The sequence below is a fragment of the Symphalangus syndactylus genome, chromosome 7, assembly GCF_028878055.3.
Source record: "Symphalangus syndactylus isolate Jambi chromosome 7, NHGRI_mSymSyn1-v2.1_pri, whole genome shotgun sequence".
Taxonomy (NCBI): Eukaryota; Metazoa; Chordata; class Mammalia; order Primates; family Hylobatidae; genus Symphalangus; species Symphalangus syndactylus.
In genome coordinates, this window is record NC_072429.2 from 142,042,377 (window position 1) to 142,061,669 (window position 19,293).

At 60.6% G+C, this 19,293-nt stretch overlaps 1 protein-coding gene across 2 annotated transcripts; it reads left to right on the forward strand.

Moving 5' to 3' along the window:
* The first annotated feature begins 9,034 nt into the window (after window positions 1–9,034).
* Window positions 9,035–13,630, forward strand: GPIHBP1 (glycosylphosphatidylinositol anchored high density lipoprotein binding protein 1). 2 transcript variants are annotated; one of them, XM_055284870.2, is made up of 5 exons: window positions 9,035–9,101; window positions 9,605–9,710; window positions 10,153–10,281; window positions 11,473–11,586; window positions 11,719–13,630. In XM_055284870.2, the coding sequence occupies exons 2-5, from the start codon at window positions 9,659–9,661 to the stop codon at window positions 11,976–11,978; spliced, it is 555 nt and encodes a 184-aa protein (XP_055140845.1). In that variant the 5' UTR covers window positions 9,035–9,101; window positions 9,605–9,658; the 3' UTR covers window positions 11,979–13,630. The 2 variants fall into 2 exon arrangements, with proteins under 2 accessions (XP_055140845.1, XP_055140846.1); XM_055284871.2 differs by having other exon boundaries at window positions 9,100–9,229.
* Window positions 13,631–19,293: the final 5,663 nt, after the last annotated feature.

Below are 19,293 nucleotides of genomic sequence, written 5' to 3' on the forward strand. Positions count from 1 at the left end.
CCTCCTGGCCTCCTGCACGGGGCTGCTGCCATTTGTCAGAGGAGCTGGCAATGGAGAAGGGAAAGAGCCCTTCTCTCTCGAGGGAGTCTGGCACAGGCTCCAGGCCATCACTGCTTTTTCTGGGCACCCTGGCTGCCCAGGGGTTTTGCAGTATGGTGGGGACACATGAGGGTGAGGTGACTGAGTTGTGGCCCAGTTCTGTCCTCAAGCTCAGTGGGAACAGAACCTCCCCCTTGGTGACTTTCCCAGTCCTCAGGTGCAGTGGCTACACCCGCAGCATGCAGGCTCATCTTAAAGGCTCTCCCACCTTGGGGGAAGGATCTGCAGGACGTGACCACTAGTGAGGCCACACCCGGGGGTCCAACCATCAGCACCACGACCAGGGACGTGAGAGGCACAGGGCCCATTCCCTCACTCCCGACTCACCACCCGGCTAGTGAATGGTAAGCGGGACCTGAGGAATAACAGCAACCATCAGATGCTCAGGTGGCAATTTACCCACAGGTCTACGCTGGCTCTTGGAGCACAGGGTTAGTGATCGGGAAAATATGTTTTTCTCCCTGCCAATAAGCAGAAAACACACAAATGGGTTCCCTCATCTGCCAGAGATGCAGCACTCCCTTCCTGTCTTGCTCCAGGGCTTCTCTGGCCAGCTTTGTGCCTCGGTTTAGACTGAGGGGCCTCGATGGTCTCACGTGGCCCAGGCACCAACAGCCCTGAGCCCTGGGAGAGCCGAAAGCTGCTGAAACTTCAGATGTCCTAGTGCAAACTCACCTCCAAAAGCGGAGCTGGAGAAAGGTGGGACCCACCACTCAGTGCATTCCCAGGGCCCAGTGGTCAGGGCCAGGGTGGGTTTCGCCCATGAAACTGAAGGACCAGTGCTCCCACCAAGATGGAGCTCAGCTCCTCATGCAGGAAAGACACCTGCATTTGGCTCTGCTGTCCCCACAGAGTCAGCAGTGGTTCAAGGGCTGCAGCGGGAATGGTGCTGCCCTGCCCTGGCCCGGTGGACCCAATGGTGTCTGCCAGCTGTGCCAGAACAAGTCCTGGACAGAGCCTGTGGCAGCCCTGGGAGGAGGAGAGTCACACAGACCCTGGGGTCTGAGCAAGGTACGGCCCCTCGGCAAGGAGCTCTTCGCAGCAGTCAAGGAGCTGGCAGGGCCACGTTTCCTCTGGAGACTCTAGGGGAAAGTCTCTCCTGGCCAGGGGCTCCCAGGGGCTCCCCACCTTCCTGGGCTTGTGGCCACATCACTCCGGTCTCTCCTCTGTCTCCACACTTCACATCTCCCCTGCTTTCTTTTGTAAGGACACCTGTTACCCTAACTCCAGATGATGTCTTCCCAAGATTCTTAATTACATCTGCAAATACCATTTGCCCAAACAAAGCCACATTCACGCATTCAGGTGATATGATTTTGCTGTGTCCCCACCCAAATCTCATCTTGAATGGCAGCTCCTATAATCCCCATGTGTCGTGGGAGAGACCCAGTGGGAGGTAACTGAATCATGGGGGCAGGTTTTCACATGCTGTTCTCGTGGTAGTGATTAAGTCTCAGGAGAACTGATGGTTTTACAAAGGGCAGTTCCCCTGCACACACTCTCTTGCCTGCCGCCATGTAAGACATGCCTCTTTCATCTTCCACCATGATTATGAGGCCTCCCCGGCCACGTGGAGCTGTGAAAGAGCCATTAAACCTCTTTTTCTTTACAAATTACCTAGTCTCGGGTAGGTCTTTATTAGCACCATGAGAACGGACTAATACTTGGCCACTGGGGCTTGGACATGTCTTTTCATATTTGACCCACATCATGACTCTTTCCACAAAACAGCCTCTGACTGGTTAGCGGCCCAGATGGTGAGCATGTGCCTGGCACTGGGCTCCAAGGAACCGTGCCACTGGACAGCCCACCACGAACAGGTGTTGTCTGATCCCTGGAATCTTGAAGTAAAGGCGGCCACCACAGCCCACTTACCCGGGGAGCGGGAGGGACAAGAGTGGCCCTAGAGTCTTCTGCACCTAAGCCCTCCCTCTCAACCTATGAGCTTCGAGGAACCTTTCAACAAACTCCTCTTCTGCTCCAACCAGCCAGAGTCCATTGCAGTTGCCCACAGTTGGGGTCCCTGCCTGATACAGCAAAGAAGGTGAAGCCTCCATCACGGGGGCAGAGATGACAGGAAGTGTGTCCAGGACACAGGGGTGTGGAAGCCCCATCCCGCTCTGTGATTTGACAGGAAGTGTGTCCAGGACACAGGGGTGCGGAAGCCCCATCCCGCTCTGTGATTTGACAGGAAGTGTGTCCAGGACACAGGGGTGCGGAAGCCCCATCCCGCTCTCTGATTTGACAGGAAGTGTGTCCAGGACACAGGGGTGCGGAAGCCCCATCCCGCTCTCTGATTTGACAGGAAGTGTGTCCAGGACACAGGGGTGCGGAAGCCCCATCCCGCTCTGTGATTTGACAGGAAGTGTGTCCAGGACACAGGGGTGCGGAAGCCCCATCCCGCTCTCTGATTTGACAGGAAGTGTGTCCAGGACACAGGGGTGCGGAAGCCCCATCCCGCTCTGTGATTTGACAGGAAGTGTGTCCAGGACACAGGGGTGCGGAAGCCCCATCCCGCTCTCTGATTTGACAGGAAGTGTGTCCAGGACACAGGGGTGCGGAAGCCCCATCCCGCTCTGTGATTTGACAGGAAGTGTGTCCAGGACACAGGGGTGCAGAAGCCCCAACCCGCTCTCTGATTTGACAGGAAGTGTGTCCAGGACACAGGGGTGCGGAAGCCCCATCCCGCTCTCTGATTTGACAGGAAGTGTGTCCAGGACACAGGGGTGCGGAAGCCCCATCCCGCTCTGTGATTTGACAGGAAGTGTGTCCAGGACACTGGGGTGTGGAAGCCCCATCCCGCTCTCTGATTTGACAGGAAGTGTGTCCAGGACACAGGGGTGCGGAAGCCCCATCCCGCTCTCTGATTTGACAGGAAGTGTGTCCAGGACACAGGGGTGGGGAAGCCCCATCCTGCTGTTTGTGATTTGCCTCCCGGCACCTCTCCCTGTGAGGTCCCACCCCACACTGCTGTGTGAGCTCAAGAAGGGCTTACAGCCGGGGCTTCTGCAGCCACAGACTCTGGCTGGGACATGAGGGCTGCATCCTGGGGCTAAACACAGAGCTTCATAAGTCAGGCTGGAGAAGAGAAGCGGGGGCTGGGCAGGTCAGGGGAGGAGGCTTAGGCCGAGCCCCAGACAGTGGGGAGGAACAGGAGACTGCTGGTGGCCACTGCCATTCCTGGAGGGATGGGTGAGGCTGGGAGCTAGGGCTCTCCATCCACCCTCCACCCAAGCCCACTCACAAACAGGAGCTCAGGTGGCTCTGCCACCCCTGCTGGGCCCTCACCTCTGCTCCTTACTTCCCCCTCGGGGGTCCATCCTAAAGCACGCAGGACAGCGCAGTATACAAGAGCTTTTGAGCCTCAAGTGGAGCAGCCCTGGCTTTGACTCCCAGACCCCCATTTCCTCCAGGTGGGTGTGAGCCAGAATAGAACAGGCATCAGATGAGGGCTGTGGGCAGTCAGGAGAGGTGTCCTGTGGCACAGCAGCAGCATCTCACCCAGGCTGGAGGTACAAGGGGCTGATGTGCACACTCCTGTCCTGGGTCCCCAGGCTGGCTCTGGAGTGTGGCTGCCCAGGACCCACTGTGTCTCCCTGGAAGGCTGAGGCTCTGAGGTTGGGTACCATTTCCAGCAGGTGGCTGCATATCATCAGGGTATCCCACCCTGGGGCTCACTGCATCCTGGCCCTCGAGCTTGGGGCCTCTCCTCACCCACCTCACACCCCAGATCCAGTTGGATCCAAAGGACCAACTGTGAGAAGCCATCGCGGTGGCGTGGGAGGCCCTGCGTCCCCATAGTAACCAGAGCCACCTCAACACTTGGTGCGGGTGGTCAGCTGCCCATCACCACCTGCGGGCAGAGGGAGGCCCCACCCAAGAGCACCTCCCATGGCCTCCTCCCTCCCCTCCTCCCTGCTTCCCCCACCTAACCTCCTATCCTCTCCCCTGCCCTTCTGGTGGGGCCACTGTGGAAGACACTCTAAGTTCTGCCTCCATGCCTGCCAGGAGTCTGAGTGGGAGATCCCAGGGACGTGGTCCTGACGTGCAGAGGCTGCCAGGAGGCCCTGTGCCACCCCCAAGGCTGGGGGCCCACACCGTAGCCTGGGAGGGGCTCCTGCCTCCCCTGGGCTGCACCTCTCTGGCTTCTCTGGTAGCTGCTCTCCTTCCACACACCCTCTCCCCACCGCTGTGGGTGAGCGCCTGCCGCTCACGCACCCACACACAGATCCCACCCTGAGCTCAGCCATCAGCTTCCTGCCTTCCAGGGACTGCAGAGCCCCAGGCCTCTCATTCGCAGGCCTTTGCTGGGTGGCAGGGCCCAGGGGTCGGCTTGAGCAGAAGACATGGCTCTGCAGATCAGTGGCCAAACGTGGACCTTGACAGAAGGCGAGCCCAGCGGGCAGTCTCCATATGAACACACAGCAGCGGGTGCAGATCCTGCCTTCTCCTGTTCCTGCAGAAAGCACCGTGCTGGGACACTCAGTCCTCGGCTTCCTCCGCTTCCTGTTTTTCTGATCAGGATGTAAAGAGCTTCTTCACTGTCATACAGCTGCAAAGTATCCCTGCATCGTTATTTTTAGTCTCTTTTAATATTGCAAAATTGCTACATTGTTTTTAACATTTTAACAATCTCACTGTGAAGGAGATTGATTTCTAAATGGATAAAATAAATGACAGGAACAATGTATTCCTTGCTCTTGCATTTTTCCAAGAGGGGGACCCAGTACCGCCATGGGGGGATGTTAAAGCCAAGCCTTGAATCCCTCTGAGGGCACCGAGCTAGGGGTGGGTACAGGAGTGCCGTCCTGGAGAAGGGTCTCTGGAGAGGATGGTGCCTGGGCCCTGCCTCTAGAAATCGAAGATGGACAGTGGCAGGAGGCAGTGGGGATGGGAGCTTGAAGGACCGTCTGAAGCTCTGCTAAGTGGAGCTAGACAGAGATCAGTCACCCTCACAAGTGGGGGACAAGAGGGACCCCCTTGGAAGAGCAAGGGAAGGGAGACTCTCCAGGGTTATGGTGGTGGGGCTGAGGGTGTCTAAGGACTAGGAAATGGAGCATAGAGGGTTCCGGGTGCAGAGCAGCGTGGAGGGCAGCTGGGAGGCCAGGGAGGGTACTTGAGTGAACCACATGTGAACAAGTTAATGAACGAGCTTCTGGAACCAGGGTGTGTTTCCCTTGTGGGTTCTAGGGGTGCCTGGGAGCTGCAGGACCTGTGAGACCTGCTCCCCCTGGCCGGCCCACCCACCCACAGCTACCTCTGAGTGCTGGATCCCAGGAAAGAAAAAGGGCTTGTACCTCAGTGCACATGGTGGGCAGCCTGCTCAGCCTGGCACTGTGGGGTCATCAGAATCAGAGAGTGCCGGTCACAGTGACTCACTCCTGTAATCCCAGCACTTTGGGAGGCCGAGGCGGGTGGATCATCTGAGGTCAGGAGTTCAAGACCAGCCTGGCCAACATGGTGAAACCCTGTCTCTACTAAAAATGCAAAAATTAGCTGGGCGTGGTGGTGCGAGCCTGTAATCCCAGCTACTCGGGAGGCTGACGCAGGAGAATCGCTGGAACCCGGGAGGCAGACGTTACAGTGAGCCAAGATCGTGCCATTGCACTCCAGCCTGGGTGACAGAGTGAGACTCTGTCTCAACAAAAGAAATAAATAAAAATAAGCAGAGAGTAACCCCAGGGGAGGAGGGTCTGGACTCTGCTCTAAAAAACAAGCCCCTCCCTCTGCCAGACTCAGGTTCTGTGAGACAAGAGAAGGTTGGCTGCAGAGAGGGTGGGAAGGAACTCAGGGCAGGGAAAGTGTCGCAAAGGCCAGCACATCTGCAGCCTGCATCTGCCCCAAAAGGCCCTACTCTCCCGGTATGGACACCCTACACTTGCCCCTCAGTCAGAAACATTTGCCCACCCTTCCTTATAGAAAAACTCTGCTCAACCCTCTGGCCCAGCCCCAAGGTGCCCTCCTCCCAATGCCTCCCTCATTCCAAACCCAATCTCACAGCAGGCTGCCTCCTGGAGATGGCAGTGCACAGGTCTGGATCTGACTCGAGCTGGTGTCAGCATGGGGGAGGGGATACAGAGTAGGATGTGCAGGCCCAGGACAGGGCCGCAGAGCCCCCCAGGACAGCAGAGCCCATGGCCCCACCTGGGCATGATGCCAGCATGGACCCTGCCTGCCAAGCCCCATCCCCACATGTCACCCAGGCAGGATGGAGTGTGGATGGCCGGGCATCCCCTGTCCACAACCGGCACCAAGCTCTGAGCCCAAGGCTGCTGCTGCCAAAAAGAGCCATGTGAGTCATGCAGGCCCCACCGTGAGAGGAGGCCCAGAGAACCGCTGTGTCAGAAGGGCCGGCCCCACAAGCCAGCAGAGCAGGCAAGTCCAGGCCCCAAGGCACAGAGGTCTGTGGGCAGGGAGGTGGGGTGGCCGGGCTGCCCTTCAAGGTTACCTTAGGGTGTGGGCATGGCTCAGGGAGGAAGCCTGGGCCTGGAAAGGCGGTCGAGCCCAGGGGCGCAGGTGCAGGCTCTAAAATGACTCATAACAGCTGCCATCAGGACCACCAGCCCTTAGCCCTGGCCCTGAGAGACCACACCCTGCCCTGAAGGTCTTAGGGGTCATATCTTCACCCTGGAGTGTCTGAGAGGTCATGACCCTGCCCTGGGGGCTTGAGGGAGGCTGTGTAGTGCCTGGGTGGGATGAGGGGGTGGGCTCCACATACGGAACCCACTACGCCCACCCGCCGGCTGTGGGCAGTGCTGGGGAGCCAGGTGTCTGCCACTGCGGGTCCCCTTTCACACCTGCGCACCATCCCAGTTGGCACCTTCTGTAGGGGCTGGACCAGACCCACTAGCCTTTCCGGGGGGGGACGGAGGGAACAGCCTCTCAGTGGCGAGCACTAAGTTTAATTCAATCTGCGAATCAAATGTGCTCTGATTGTCCCTAGGTGATTCTCGCAATAAGCACTTGCCTGGGCTGGGTAGTTTGCACCTGGGCTGGGTAGTTTGCACCTGGGCTGAAGAGGAGCTGGGCCCAGAGGGAGGCAACATGCAAGGGCCTGGGCCCCTGTGGAGGGGAGGCGGCAGGTGGAGACCCCCTGAGAATCCCAGTAGCGCCCTTCCTAGGAGCAGCTCCTGCAACACTAGATTCAAGGGCCTGTAGTGGTAGCCGGGGCGGGGTGCGGGGGAGGTAGGGCAGCAGGGAAGCGACGCACCAGGGAAGCGGGTCGACAGGGAGGCGGGGCGTGGGGGAGGAGGGGTGAAGGTGACGGGAGGCGGTGCACGGGGGAGGCGGGGCACAGGAGAGGCGGGTCGACAGGGAGGTGGGACGCTGGGGAGGAGAGAATGGGAGGCGGGGCGATGGGGAGGCGGGGTGTGGAGGAGGCGGGGCACCAGGGAAGCGGGGCGACGGGGAGGCGGGACGACGGGAAGTGGGGGCAGTGGGGGAGGCGGGGCGTGGGGTAGACAGGTGTGGGGGAGGCGGGGCACCAGGGAAGCAGGGCGACGGGGAGACGGGGCGTGGGAGAGGCGGGGCAGTGGGGGAGGCGGGGCGACGGGAAGGCGGGGCAGTGGGGGAAGCGGGGCGTGGGGGAGGTGGGTCCGAAGGGAGGCGGGGCAGGGGGGAGGCGGGCCGAGGGCGAGAGGGCGCAGGGAGGCGGGTGGGGGTGGGGCCACGCGCGGAGGGGCAGGGCGGGGCGGGGCTGGGAGGGACAGGCATCAGGTATGAAGAGTTGGAGGCTGGCGGGGCGTGTCTGGCTGTGGTGTGAGCACCGCCATGGGAGACCCCGGCTTGGAAAGTGACCTTGCAGCCTTGGATGGGGAAGGGCTAGATGCTGGGTGGGTGCCGGTAGAATGGAAAGAACAACAGGTTCAGGTGAATTAAGGAAGGTTGGTTGACTCGGTGGCTGGGACATCAGAGACAGGTATTCCCAGCCTCAGGCACTGTCCTAAGTGAAAGAGTGACTCTACAGACTCAGGCTAAGACCACGCTACACCGGTTACGGTCAACAGATCTTTATTGGAGGCGTCAGGTAGGGAGCCGAAGAGGAAGCAGAGAGAGAGAGAGAGGGCTTCGGGGCTTCGGCTTTTTATACTCTGAGACGTTACGTGGAGGTCAATGGTTGGCTGGGGGTCTGGGCCCAGACCAAGGCGGGAAGGCGTCTCTTTCTGATTGGTTTTTCTTTGGCGGGTCTGTATCAAGGAGGAAGCAGAACCCGGAACCAGCGCCATTAAGGTACCCCCTGTTACCTAACACTAAGCCCAGCAGGTACTGACCCTTGATGGTCACGTCACCCTATGAGGGAGCTGAGGCCTGGGGAACCCAAGGGGCTAGTCCAGGACCCAGAGCCGGGGGAAGGAGGAACTGGGTCTTAAACTCAGGCAGCTCACTCCAGAACCAACTCAACCTCTGTTACAGGTGGCCGGCCAGAAAATGCCCCACCCCACCCATTGACAGTTGGGGAAACTGAGGCCTCAGTAGGTGAAGGGCCTGGCCCAAGCACCAAGGCAACAGAGATACTCAGGCTTGACCCTCGCTCCGGACTCCCGTCCAGCCCCTGCCGCTGCCCCACCCCTCTGCTGCCCTTGGGAGAGGGGCAGCTCAGAGCCTCGACTCTGCGCTCTGCATCACCCTCCCCCCCCCAATCAAGGGCTTGGGTAGGGTCTTGGGAGGAGGGGGTGGCCTCAGGGAGCGACCTGGGCTTTCCAAGCCTCTCCCAGAGCAGCCCATCTCACACAGGGCCAGAAGGCAGGTGGGAGCTGATGGCTTTCCCAGCAGGAGGCTGAGGGGGCGGGCCCCCAACAGCTCCGGAAAGCTCTCCACCAGACACCAGCAGAAACAGCACTGCAGACGGAACAGCAGGGGCAAAGATCCGAGGTGATAGGAACAGCAGGGGCAAAGATCCGAGGTGATAGGAACAGCAGGGGCAAAGATCCGAGGTGATAGTGAGAGGCGGCCGGGAGGCCTTGGGCCCATCAAGTGCACTGCTGAGTGTGGGTGAGGAGGAGGTGAGCCGAGCACACAGCCTTAGCTTGAGGGCATTGACTGTGTTTTTATTTAAATGCTCTTAAAGGGGGCCTGGGTGTGATGCTGACTCTGGGATGAAGATGCTTGGCCAGTGATCAGCAAATAGAGGGTCTGTGACCCCAAGGTCCTGTGACTACGGAGCCCAGACACAGGGTTGGGGGGTGTCAGGCATGGCCCATTCCGGGGCGAGGCTCCCTGCCCTGCACTGCAGGGCTGAGGCACTGAGCAGCAAGCCAGGCCAGGGCCAGCAGCTCCTGCGGCCAGCACTACCTTTCAACCGCCGCAGCACGGGCGCACAGGACGCTCCAAGGCCAACCACAATGACTTCTCCTTCCCCTCAGGCCCCAGATGTCCTGGAGGGAAACAACAGTCCCTGGCCTGGTGCCTGGAGCTGGGGACCAGTGCGAGGCCCATTGTTTGAGGCTGGAGCTGGTGGGGGCCACTAGGAAGCCCACGGCAATGCCCTTCATCCCACTTATCACAGCTCCAGAGCCCTGCGCGAGGACTCAGAGTCAGGGACACAGCAGCGTCCGGCAAGATGAAGGCGCTCGGGGCTGTCCTGCTTGCCCTTTTGCTGTGCGGGCGGCCAGGTGCGGGGCAAAGGGTAACCCTGCGGTGAGGGGGCAGCAACTGCAGTCCTGGAGCACAGGGACCTCCAGGGACCCCCAGCAGGGGCTTAGGAAGAAGGAGGGGATGAGGCTGGAGTCCCCAGCCCAGAGCGGCGTGGATGGAAGCTGGCCTGGGCCCCCAAGAGTCCCCAAACATCTGTGCCCCTGTTTATGTGGGGTGCGGGGAGGGGCTACCATAAAGGGCCAGCTCACAGCAGCTGCTGTTGTAACTACAATGCCAGGGCACACTCAGCTGCAGGACAGTGAGTATGGTGTGCAGGGGCTGGAGGCCACACCAGGTAGGCCACCCTGGGGCCTGAGGGTGGCTGGGGAGGGCCAAGGAATTGGGGGCACGATGCTTGCCCAGAGCAGATGTCCTCCATACCCAGGTAGCTGAGGCTTACAAGCATCCCTCCACGGCCAGGGAGAGTGCAGGCACAGCAGGAGGAAGAGGACGAGGACGAGGACCACAGGCCAGATGACTACGACGAGGAAGATGAGGATGAGGTGGAAGAGGAGGAGACCAACAGGCTCCCTGGTGGCGGGAGCAGAGGTACGGCTGCCCCAACCCCAGAGCCCTGCTGCCTGATCTGCCTGGGGCATTCTGGGCAGGGCTGTGTGATGGAAACCAACAGGCCACAGTCCTGCTGTGAGCTTGCCTCCAGCAGAGTGGGGGACACTCAGTGGACCCCTCCCTTCTCCCGCTCACCATGACACTCAGTTGCCTTCCAGAGTAGGGAACAGGGGAAGAAGCCACCAGCTGGGAGGGTCAGTGGTGCCAGGATGTAGAGGTTAAATAGGAGTTCACCAGGCAGAGAAGGGCTCAGTGGGGGCCCAGGGTGGAGACAGCAAGCACAGAGGTCCCAGGGCAGGGTTCAGTTTTGTGGGGCAGAGAGAGCAGCAGGCTGGGCCGGTCCTGTACAGGGGAGGGCTGGATTGGCTGCTGCGGGCTGGGGAGGCAGGGAACCGCTTAGAGCAGAGCAGAGTGGGGCTAAGAAGAGCCCACCCTCACTGCCCACCCGACACGCGCCCTACATGTGGGCCACCCTCTGCTCTCTCCCATCCCCAGAGAAAAGCACAGCAAATCGCCGCATCCAACCCACAGGCCGGCCCCTCCCTAGCCAGGGCCGCCAGCATGCCCCACCACACACAGCCCACCCCCCTCCCAGGGCCCCCAGCGTGCCCCACCACACACAGCCCACCCCCCTCCCAGGGCCACCAAACCTGCCCTCAGCACACACAGCCCACCCCCCTCCCAGGGCCCCCAAACCTGCCCTCAGCACACACAGCCCACCCGCCTCCCAGGACCCCCAGCGTGCCCCACCACACACAGCCCACCCCCCTCCCAGGGCCCCCAAACCTGCCCTCAGCACGAGCCCCGCCCCACACACCCAGGAGGTGTCCCCTGTGAGGCCGTCCTCTGCCAGGCCCGGTGCTCCCGGAGGCAGGACTGAGTCAGACTCACCTCCAGGTTTCCATGCCCACGGCAGGAGCCTGGGCAGCATTGTCTCAGGAGGTGAGCGATGATGGGAAGTTCACCCTGCCTGGCCCGCGATCCCTTGCCCCCTAAACACACAGGCTCACGCACACAGCACGGCTTACAGGGCCTGCCCGTCTGAGCAGTGGGTGCTGGAGGCTCACCAGGCTAGGCTTTGGGAGCACAGCTGAGAACGGGGAGGTGGACAGGGACGTGGGAGGAGACCCTGGGGGGCCCAGCCTCGGCCTGAGCCCGCCTTGTCCACAGTGCTGCTGCGGTGCTACACCTGCCTGTCCCTGTCCAGGGACGAGCGCTGCAACCTGACGCAGAACTGCTCACATGGCCAGACCTGCACAACCCTCATTGCCCACGGGAACACGGGTAAGTGGGCATGGGGCCACAGCACACACACCCCCAGGCGGCAGGAAAGCCAGGGGCCCTGAACAGAGCCCCGCAGAGCCACCTCGGAGACCCTGCCCATCCTCAGCACCTGTTCCCCACTCCCCTCCCCAGAATCAGGCCTCCTGACCACCCATTCCACGTGGTGTGCAGACAGCTGCCAGCCCATCACCAAGACGGTCGAGGGGACCCAGGTGACCAAGACCTGCTGCCAGTCCAGCCTGTGCAATGTCCCACCCTGGCAGAGCTCCCGAGTCCAGGACCCAACAGGCAAGGGGGCAGGTGGCCCCCAGGGCAGCTCCGAAACTATGGGCACGGCCCTCCTGCTCAACCTCCTCGCCGGCCTTGGAGCAATGGGGGCCGGGAGACCCTGACCCACGGCCCCTCCCCACCCCCACCTGGCTCCCCCCCGGCCCTGCCAGCACTCTGTCTGGTACCTTCCCCTCCTGCCCCTGCACCAGCTTTGAAGGATGGATTTGGAGTGTCTTGGGCGATGCAGCCAGCACAGGCCCCCCCGGCCCAGTTGCTCCCTCAGTTCCCGGCTTTGTCGTTGGTTTCCTCTCCCCACCACCTGTGAGCAGCAGGACCGCAGCACGTGGGCGCCGGGTCCAGACCTCGGCTGCCACGCCCCAGGATCTGCACCCCTCATGGGGGCTGGGGATCCCCATCAGCACAGCCAGGCAGGGATGACACCCACCACATGCCTGGGGGCCCCCACACCCAATCTTCACCCTTAACTTCTGCCACGGGAATTCCTCCATCTGCAGCGGTCACACGGGCCCGCCCTGCCCTTCCCCAGGGCGGCCTCTCAGCTGTCTGGAGGGAAGGGGCTTTGGAGGGAGGCTGTAGTCACCCCTAGGAAAGATGGGCTTGGGGGAGGCGGGACAGTGGGGGAGGCGGGCTGAGGATGAGAGGGCACAAGGAGGCAGGTCGGGGTGAGGCCACACGCGGAGGGGCGGGGCGGGGCTGGTGGGACAGGCACCAAGTATGAAGAGGATGGGGCCAGCGGGGCGTGTCTGGCTGTGGCGTGAGCACCGCTATGGGAGATCCTGGCTTGGAAAGTGACCTTGTAGCCTTGGATGGGGAAGGGCCAGATGCTGGGTGGGTGCCTGTCACCTTGAGGTGACCATCAAGGGTCAGTACCTGCTGGGCTTGGGACAGTGCCTGAGGCTGGGAATACCTGTCTCTGCTCTAGCAGAGGCTAAAGCAGGCTAGAGCAGTGGAGGGGTGGAGCTGATGAAAGGAGAGGAGTAGTTGAGATGGAACTTTTCCAGCCTTATCCTGGCCTGCCCTCTAGACTCCAGCCCCCAGGCCCTCAGCCTGGTGGATGTCATGGAGGGGTCTGAGGGTGTCAGACAGGCTACCCTGTGCCAGGGAGGGGGCAAAATGGGCCTGCAGCTTCCTGCAGAGGAAGCAGAACTGGGTAGCAGAGCCGGGAAGATGGGAAGCCCATTACGTGGGAGTCCCCAGGGTGTCCTCTGGCAGGGCTGTGACTGCTCCAAGCTCTGCCTTCACCAGTAGCTGGTGCCAGGACAGACCTCTGGGACAGCAGGCAGAGGCCCAGCCTGGGCCACAGCTCAGCCACTGACTTGGGTACCAGTTTCCCCTTCTGAGAAGTACAGAGTGAAGCTTAAAGAACCCCTAGATCCCCACCAGTTCAACACTCCATTAACTGGGAAGCCCAGAGTCCTGTCCTGCCTGCCAAGTTCATCCTGGCGGGCAGTGGGAGGTCTCTGCTAACTATTCTCTTCTTTTCCTTATTAATAAACCCACAATGCCTAGCTGGGGGGTCGGAAGGCAAATGCCCTAGATGGTGGGGTCACGTCTCTCTCCTTCCCCTTCCTCCTTCCTGCTGGCTGAAGTGATGACTGGAGCTCAGCAACCACTTTGCACCATGAGGCAGCACTGAGCACGGCAGGGCAGCATGGCGAGAGGGGCCTAGCTTGCTGCCGACAGAAGGCACTGCCTACCTTGGGGTCCCCTTACCTGGGAGGGAAATAAATTTCTGCTCTGTTGAAGCTAGTTATTTGGGGTGTCTGTTACTTGCATTTTCACACTCACATATGCACACATGTGCACACGAACACTCACGCCTACAGCCCCACTGGAGCACAGTGTAGGGGTCAGGCTGCCTGCTTCGAATCTAAGGCCCAACCCTCCCCAGCTCCATGACCCTGGGAACCCCTTCGCCTCCCACTTGGCTCTGTCCAGCGGGAGTCCTAGGAGAGCCCTCCTTGTGGGCTACGGTGGGGATCCTCCAGAGGGCTGGAGTGCCACGTGTCAGGGCTTACAGCCCCGGGCCTGGCAGAGAGCAAGTGCTCGGTAAATGGGAGCTGTGGCCATCAGGACACTTCTCATGACCCCACTCTTCACTTGCCATCTGTGTGTGTGAACATAGCACATGCCCCACCTGAGCCAGCCCCAGACCCTCATAATCCAAAGAAACCTCATTAACCACACCCGACTTAAAATACTGAGCGATGTAACCTGAGTTCACCAAATGCTTCCTTCAAACTGATGCCTTAAAGCCTGCACAGCTCTGAGTGGACAGACCCCCACCCCTCCCAGCCCACACCACCTCCTGGCATGCAGTCTGGAGCCACTGGCTGTAGGGCCTGCCCTGGCCTTGGGGTCCTATCTCTTCTCCCAGGGTCCTGGGCCCTGCCAGCAGCTGTGTCCCTCATCCTTGCCCCTGAGGAAACAGAAAGCCCAGTCAGACTCCCCTGGGGCTCTCACCTGACCTGCCCGAAGGCATGGGAGCTGTGAGTGTCCCCGCAGCTTTAGAAGCCAGTGAGGGATCAATACAGAAACAGAGAAGCCCATCAGCCAGTACCCACCCCAACACCGCCCCCAACACCACACCAACACCGCCCCCACCACCCCCCACACTACTCCCAACACCACCCCCAATACCACCCCCAACACCACACCAACACCACCCACACCACCCCCAACACCACCCCACACCACCCCCAATACCACCCCCAATACCACCCCCAATACCACCCCCAACACCACACCAACACCACCCCACAACACCCCCACACCACCCCACACTACCCCCAACACCACCCCAACACCATCCCCAACACCACCCCCAACACCACCCCCAACACCACCCCCAACACCACCCCCAACACCACCCCCAACACCACCCCCAACACCACCCCACAACACCCCCACACCACCCCACACTACCCCCAACACCACCCCAACACCACCCCACACCACCCCACACCACCCCCAACACCACCCCCAATACCACTCCCAACACCACCCCCAACACCACCCCAACACCACCCCACACCACCCCCACTCCACCCCAACACCACCCCCAACACCACCCCCAACACCATCCCTAACACCACCCCCACACCACCCCCAACACCATCCCCAACACCATCCCCAACACCACCCCCAACACCACCCCACACCACCCCCACTCCACCCCAACACCACCCCACACCACCCCCACTCCACCCCCACACTACCCCCAACACCACCCCCAACACCATCCCCAACACCATCCCCAACACCCCACTCCACCCCCGCACTACCCCCACACCACCCCCAACACCATCCCTAACACCATCCCCACACCACCCCAACACCACCCCGAACACCATCCCCAACACCACCTCCACACCACCCCCTCACCACCCCTAACAGCCCACAGAGGGCTTTCTCCTGGCACCCACTCAGGCTCTGAGCAGGAGGAGAGGGCATTGTGCTTAGCTGTCTACGGTGGGCCCTGTCACAGCCCCCTGAGGTAGGAAAGGCTACAGCTGCGACATGAGGCTCGAGCTCAAGGTCACACAGCTGGGTGGTGCAGATCCAGGATCCAGTCCCTGGGCTTCCTGCCAACCACACCCAGCTTCCCAGGGGTATCCCAGGCTCCAGGTCGCCTGAGCTGGGGAGGAGCTGGATGCCAGCCAGGATCGAGCCAGATTCCCAGGCCCAGTCGAGTCTGAGCCAGGTGGGTCAGCGGTGCCAACGGGCGGATGGCCACAGCCAAGACATCCTGGGCCCTGTCTCAGAGCTGAACGCATGCTGTCAGTCTCAAGAGTGAACAGAGAGGGACCTCCCTTTCTCATCCAGCGAAGCAGCAGGGAGACTGGGGGCTGGGGGGCTGGGCAGGGAGGGGGGCGGGGTCTGTGCAGGGAGCGGGCAGGGCCCTGGCCCAAGAACCCACATCCCTCTGTACCAGTTTCCCAGGGCTGCCATAACAAATCACCACGAACCTAGTGACTTAACACAAGTTCATGCTGTGGTTCTGGAGGTCAGAAGTTCAAGTCAGGGCTCTGGCTGGGCTTCATTTTCTCGGGAGAGAATCCACCCCCCACCCTCTCAGCTTCAAGAGGCCGCCTGCTCTCCTTGGCTCGTGGCCCTTCCTCCACCTTCGAAGCCGCTCCAACCACTGCTCCCTCACCAGCTTCCCAAGTCAGCTCTCCCTCGGCCTCCTTCTTACAGGGATCTTGTGACCACAGTTAGGACTCGCCTGGAGAATCCGGAGCCATCTCCCATCTCAGATCCTCTGCTTCCTCATGGCTGCAAAGTCCCTTTTGCCATAGAAGGCACATTCACAGGCTTGAGGATCTGAACCTGGGTATGTCAAAGACCTTTCCTGAGCCCACATCAGCCCCTCCCCGGACACCTGCCCCGAGACTGGCTGTGCTCTGGAAGCCACGGTCCTGGGGAGGATAAAGCCCGGCTCCCTGGCTCAAGGGGGCCACAGTCCCAGGAAGGAGGCCTTGCCGGGCCTCTGGTGGCCACAGTCCAGAAGTCAGTCCTGCAGTGGTCTCTTCCTGCCTCAGAAGAATTCAGGCCCCTTCGCCTGTGCTCATCATGAGAAGCCGGGCAGAGGCTTGTTCTCACTCTGTCTCTCCCGCACCCCTTGGGTCTGCCCACACCCAGGTCTCCCCACCATCAAAACTGACCAAGACCAGGGTGCAGTGCCTGACTCAACTCATGGGACAAACCCTAACCACTCCCCGCTCCTGACTCAATTCACGGGACAAACCCTAACCACGCCTCCCTCCTGACTCAACTCATGGGACAAACCCTAACCACGCCTCCCTCCTGACTCAATTCATGGGACAGACCCTAACCACGCCTCCCTCCACCATGAGCTCTGGCCACTCCCACATAAGGACACACAAGGACACAAGGGGCGTCTGACACCCCCGGGACTGGGCCCCCAACCTCTGCCCTCCAGCCATTCGGGGACAGGTGGACTCAGATACGTAAGTGGGGGAGACCTGGGTGTGGCAGAGCCAAGGGAGTGCAGGAGAGACCGTGAGAGCAGGACTCTGCCTAGCACCCTGGAGATCCTCCCCAGAACCACCAGATCCATCCCTTTCCTCCTCCTTAGGGACTGGGGCCTGCAGGCACTGCTCCGGCACCCACTACCTAAAGGATGGAGCCAATGTTGCCTTGGAAACGGGCATCTAGGAGTGGAGTTCATTCCTAACACGTTCGGCTTTTTTGTCTCTTAATTCATTGGACTTAATAGTGACATCTATGCAGAGAAGGAGCAGGTGAGGAGGCGGCTGGAGAAGCTCGCCTCTGAGGCCAACTCTCCCTCAGCCCTGCCTCTGCCCCTGGTGATCCTCTGAGCCCGGGATCCGGTGGCTCAGTGGTGTCCCCAGCAGGCTCTGAAATGCACTGCAAGTCACACCACACCCTGAGCAAAAGCCAGCTCCCCCTTCCCCTTCTCTCCCCTCTGGAGTCTGAAGGCCACAGGCCAGCCTCCCCTGGAGCCCTGGCTTGCGCAGCCACCCCAATGCCCTGCCTTGACCCTGAAGCGCCTCAGGCTCCTGCCCCCTGCCTCAGGCTAGGGATCCCAGGAACCCAGGGAAAGGGAACCCTGCCACCCCCCTCCCCGAAACCTCTCTCAGCTTCTAACTCCCCAGGCCTTGGCTCCGGACCACTGCGCCAGGAAACACAAACTCCACCTCCACGTGAAGAGACCCAGTGTCTGAGAAACTAGATGAAGGGAAGGGGGCGAAACCTTGGCTGGGTGTCATCCTACCAAAGGCGTGGCGGCGTCCTCCCTCCCTGGCCCTCAGCCCTTCCCAGAGCTCCAGGGCCAGCAGGGGCCTCCAGCACTTGGAGCGGGAGGGGAAGCTTGTCCGCACCTAAGCCGGTCAGCCTGAGGTCTGGATCAGGTCCCAGTGCTTTCAGTAGCAAGGTACAGGAACCGAAAATCCTGTCATTGCAACTTTAAAATAGAAGCTTCATTTTGCTCCCGTAAAGAGAACCGTGGAGGCGGGTGGCTGTGGGCACCCCTGAACGAGCCAGGGATGAGTGAGCGGGGCCTGGCTGTGCCTGTCGGGAAGACCCTGCTTAACCCGCAGGGAGTCAGGGAGCACTGCCCTTCATGGTCACCTGTGGTGGCCCTAGAATTGCACCATCAACCAGAGTCTGCTTCTGGGAAAAGGGCCCGGGGGTCTCCGCAATCAGACCACTCACCGCAGGCCACAGCTCGGATGGGTACGAGGCACCAGGGGAGGCAGCCAGTGCCTTAGGCTCCCCGGATGCCCCTGGGGAGGGCCGGGGGCATGGCGAGGCCTCCAGACGTGCGCAGAGGGGTCCTGTCCAGGCGGTCCCAGGCCTGGAGACCTGTTCCTGCCCCTCCAGGCCTTGTCCTCTTCTGTAAAGGGGAATCTGGCCCGGGAGCTTCCGGTAGCTTCTGAGGAAACCTCGTCAGCCTGCGGGAGACCAGGTAGGAGGAGGGGATGCAGAGATGCAGCCGACCTCTGCACTCAGCCTCTGTCCCCTGCCCCCGGCCTCTCCCCAACCCTGGGCTCTGCCCCCCAACTCCGCGCCTCTGTGCCCCCCTTCAGCCTCTGTCCCCTGCCCCTGGCCTGTGTCCCCATGGGGCCTCTGTCCTGTTCTCTGTGCAGCGTCCATGTGGGTTCCCCAGGGGCCATCGCCTGAGCACTTTGGCAGCTCCGAGTGGCAGCCACGCCTTCCAGGTCCCAGGTGAGAAGGCCCTGCAGCTCTCCGCCGTGCTCTGTGTGCGCGTCACCATCTACTCAGCAAGCCCCTGGTGTTCCTGGCGCACGAAGGTGTCACGGCCCTTCCAACCAGAGCGACTCCATCTTGAATAGGGGCTGGGTGAAATGAGGCTGAGACCAGCTGGGTTCCAGGACCTTGGGCGTTCAGTCACCAGATATTACAGTTAAGGGAACAAGTTAATAATGTTTACCAAAAAGACCCAGGAAATAATGTCCTGATGTCCGATATCTTAGGAACAAAAGCATTCTTAGTTTAAGAATGAGGTTCGCTTTGAAGATAATAACATAGATTCTTGCTAGACCGTAGTTACACAAAGATAAACAATCCTTTGTCAGGAGCCCTGGCAGCAGAGCAACCTCCCCCATGATTTTTTGGCTTTCTTGACTCACATATAAACTCGCACTATACCCGAGGTGGGCATCTCCCTCCTCTTGCTTTCAGGAACACCCGCTCTGTCTACAGAGTAGCCATTGTTTTATTCCTTCACTTTCTTAATAAACTTGCTTTCTGTGGATTCCACCTGAATTCTTTCTTGTGCAAGATCCAAGAACCCTCTCTTAGGGTCTAGATTGGGACCCCTTTCCGGTGACTAAGGGAACTGGCAAACCACCCTAGAACCTGAGAACCCTGGGACCCAGCAGCCCCAGTGGTCAGGCCCTTCCTTTCCTT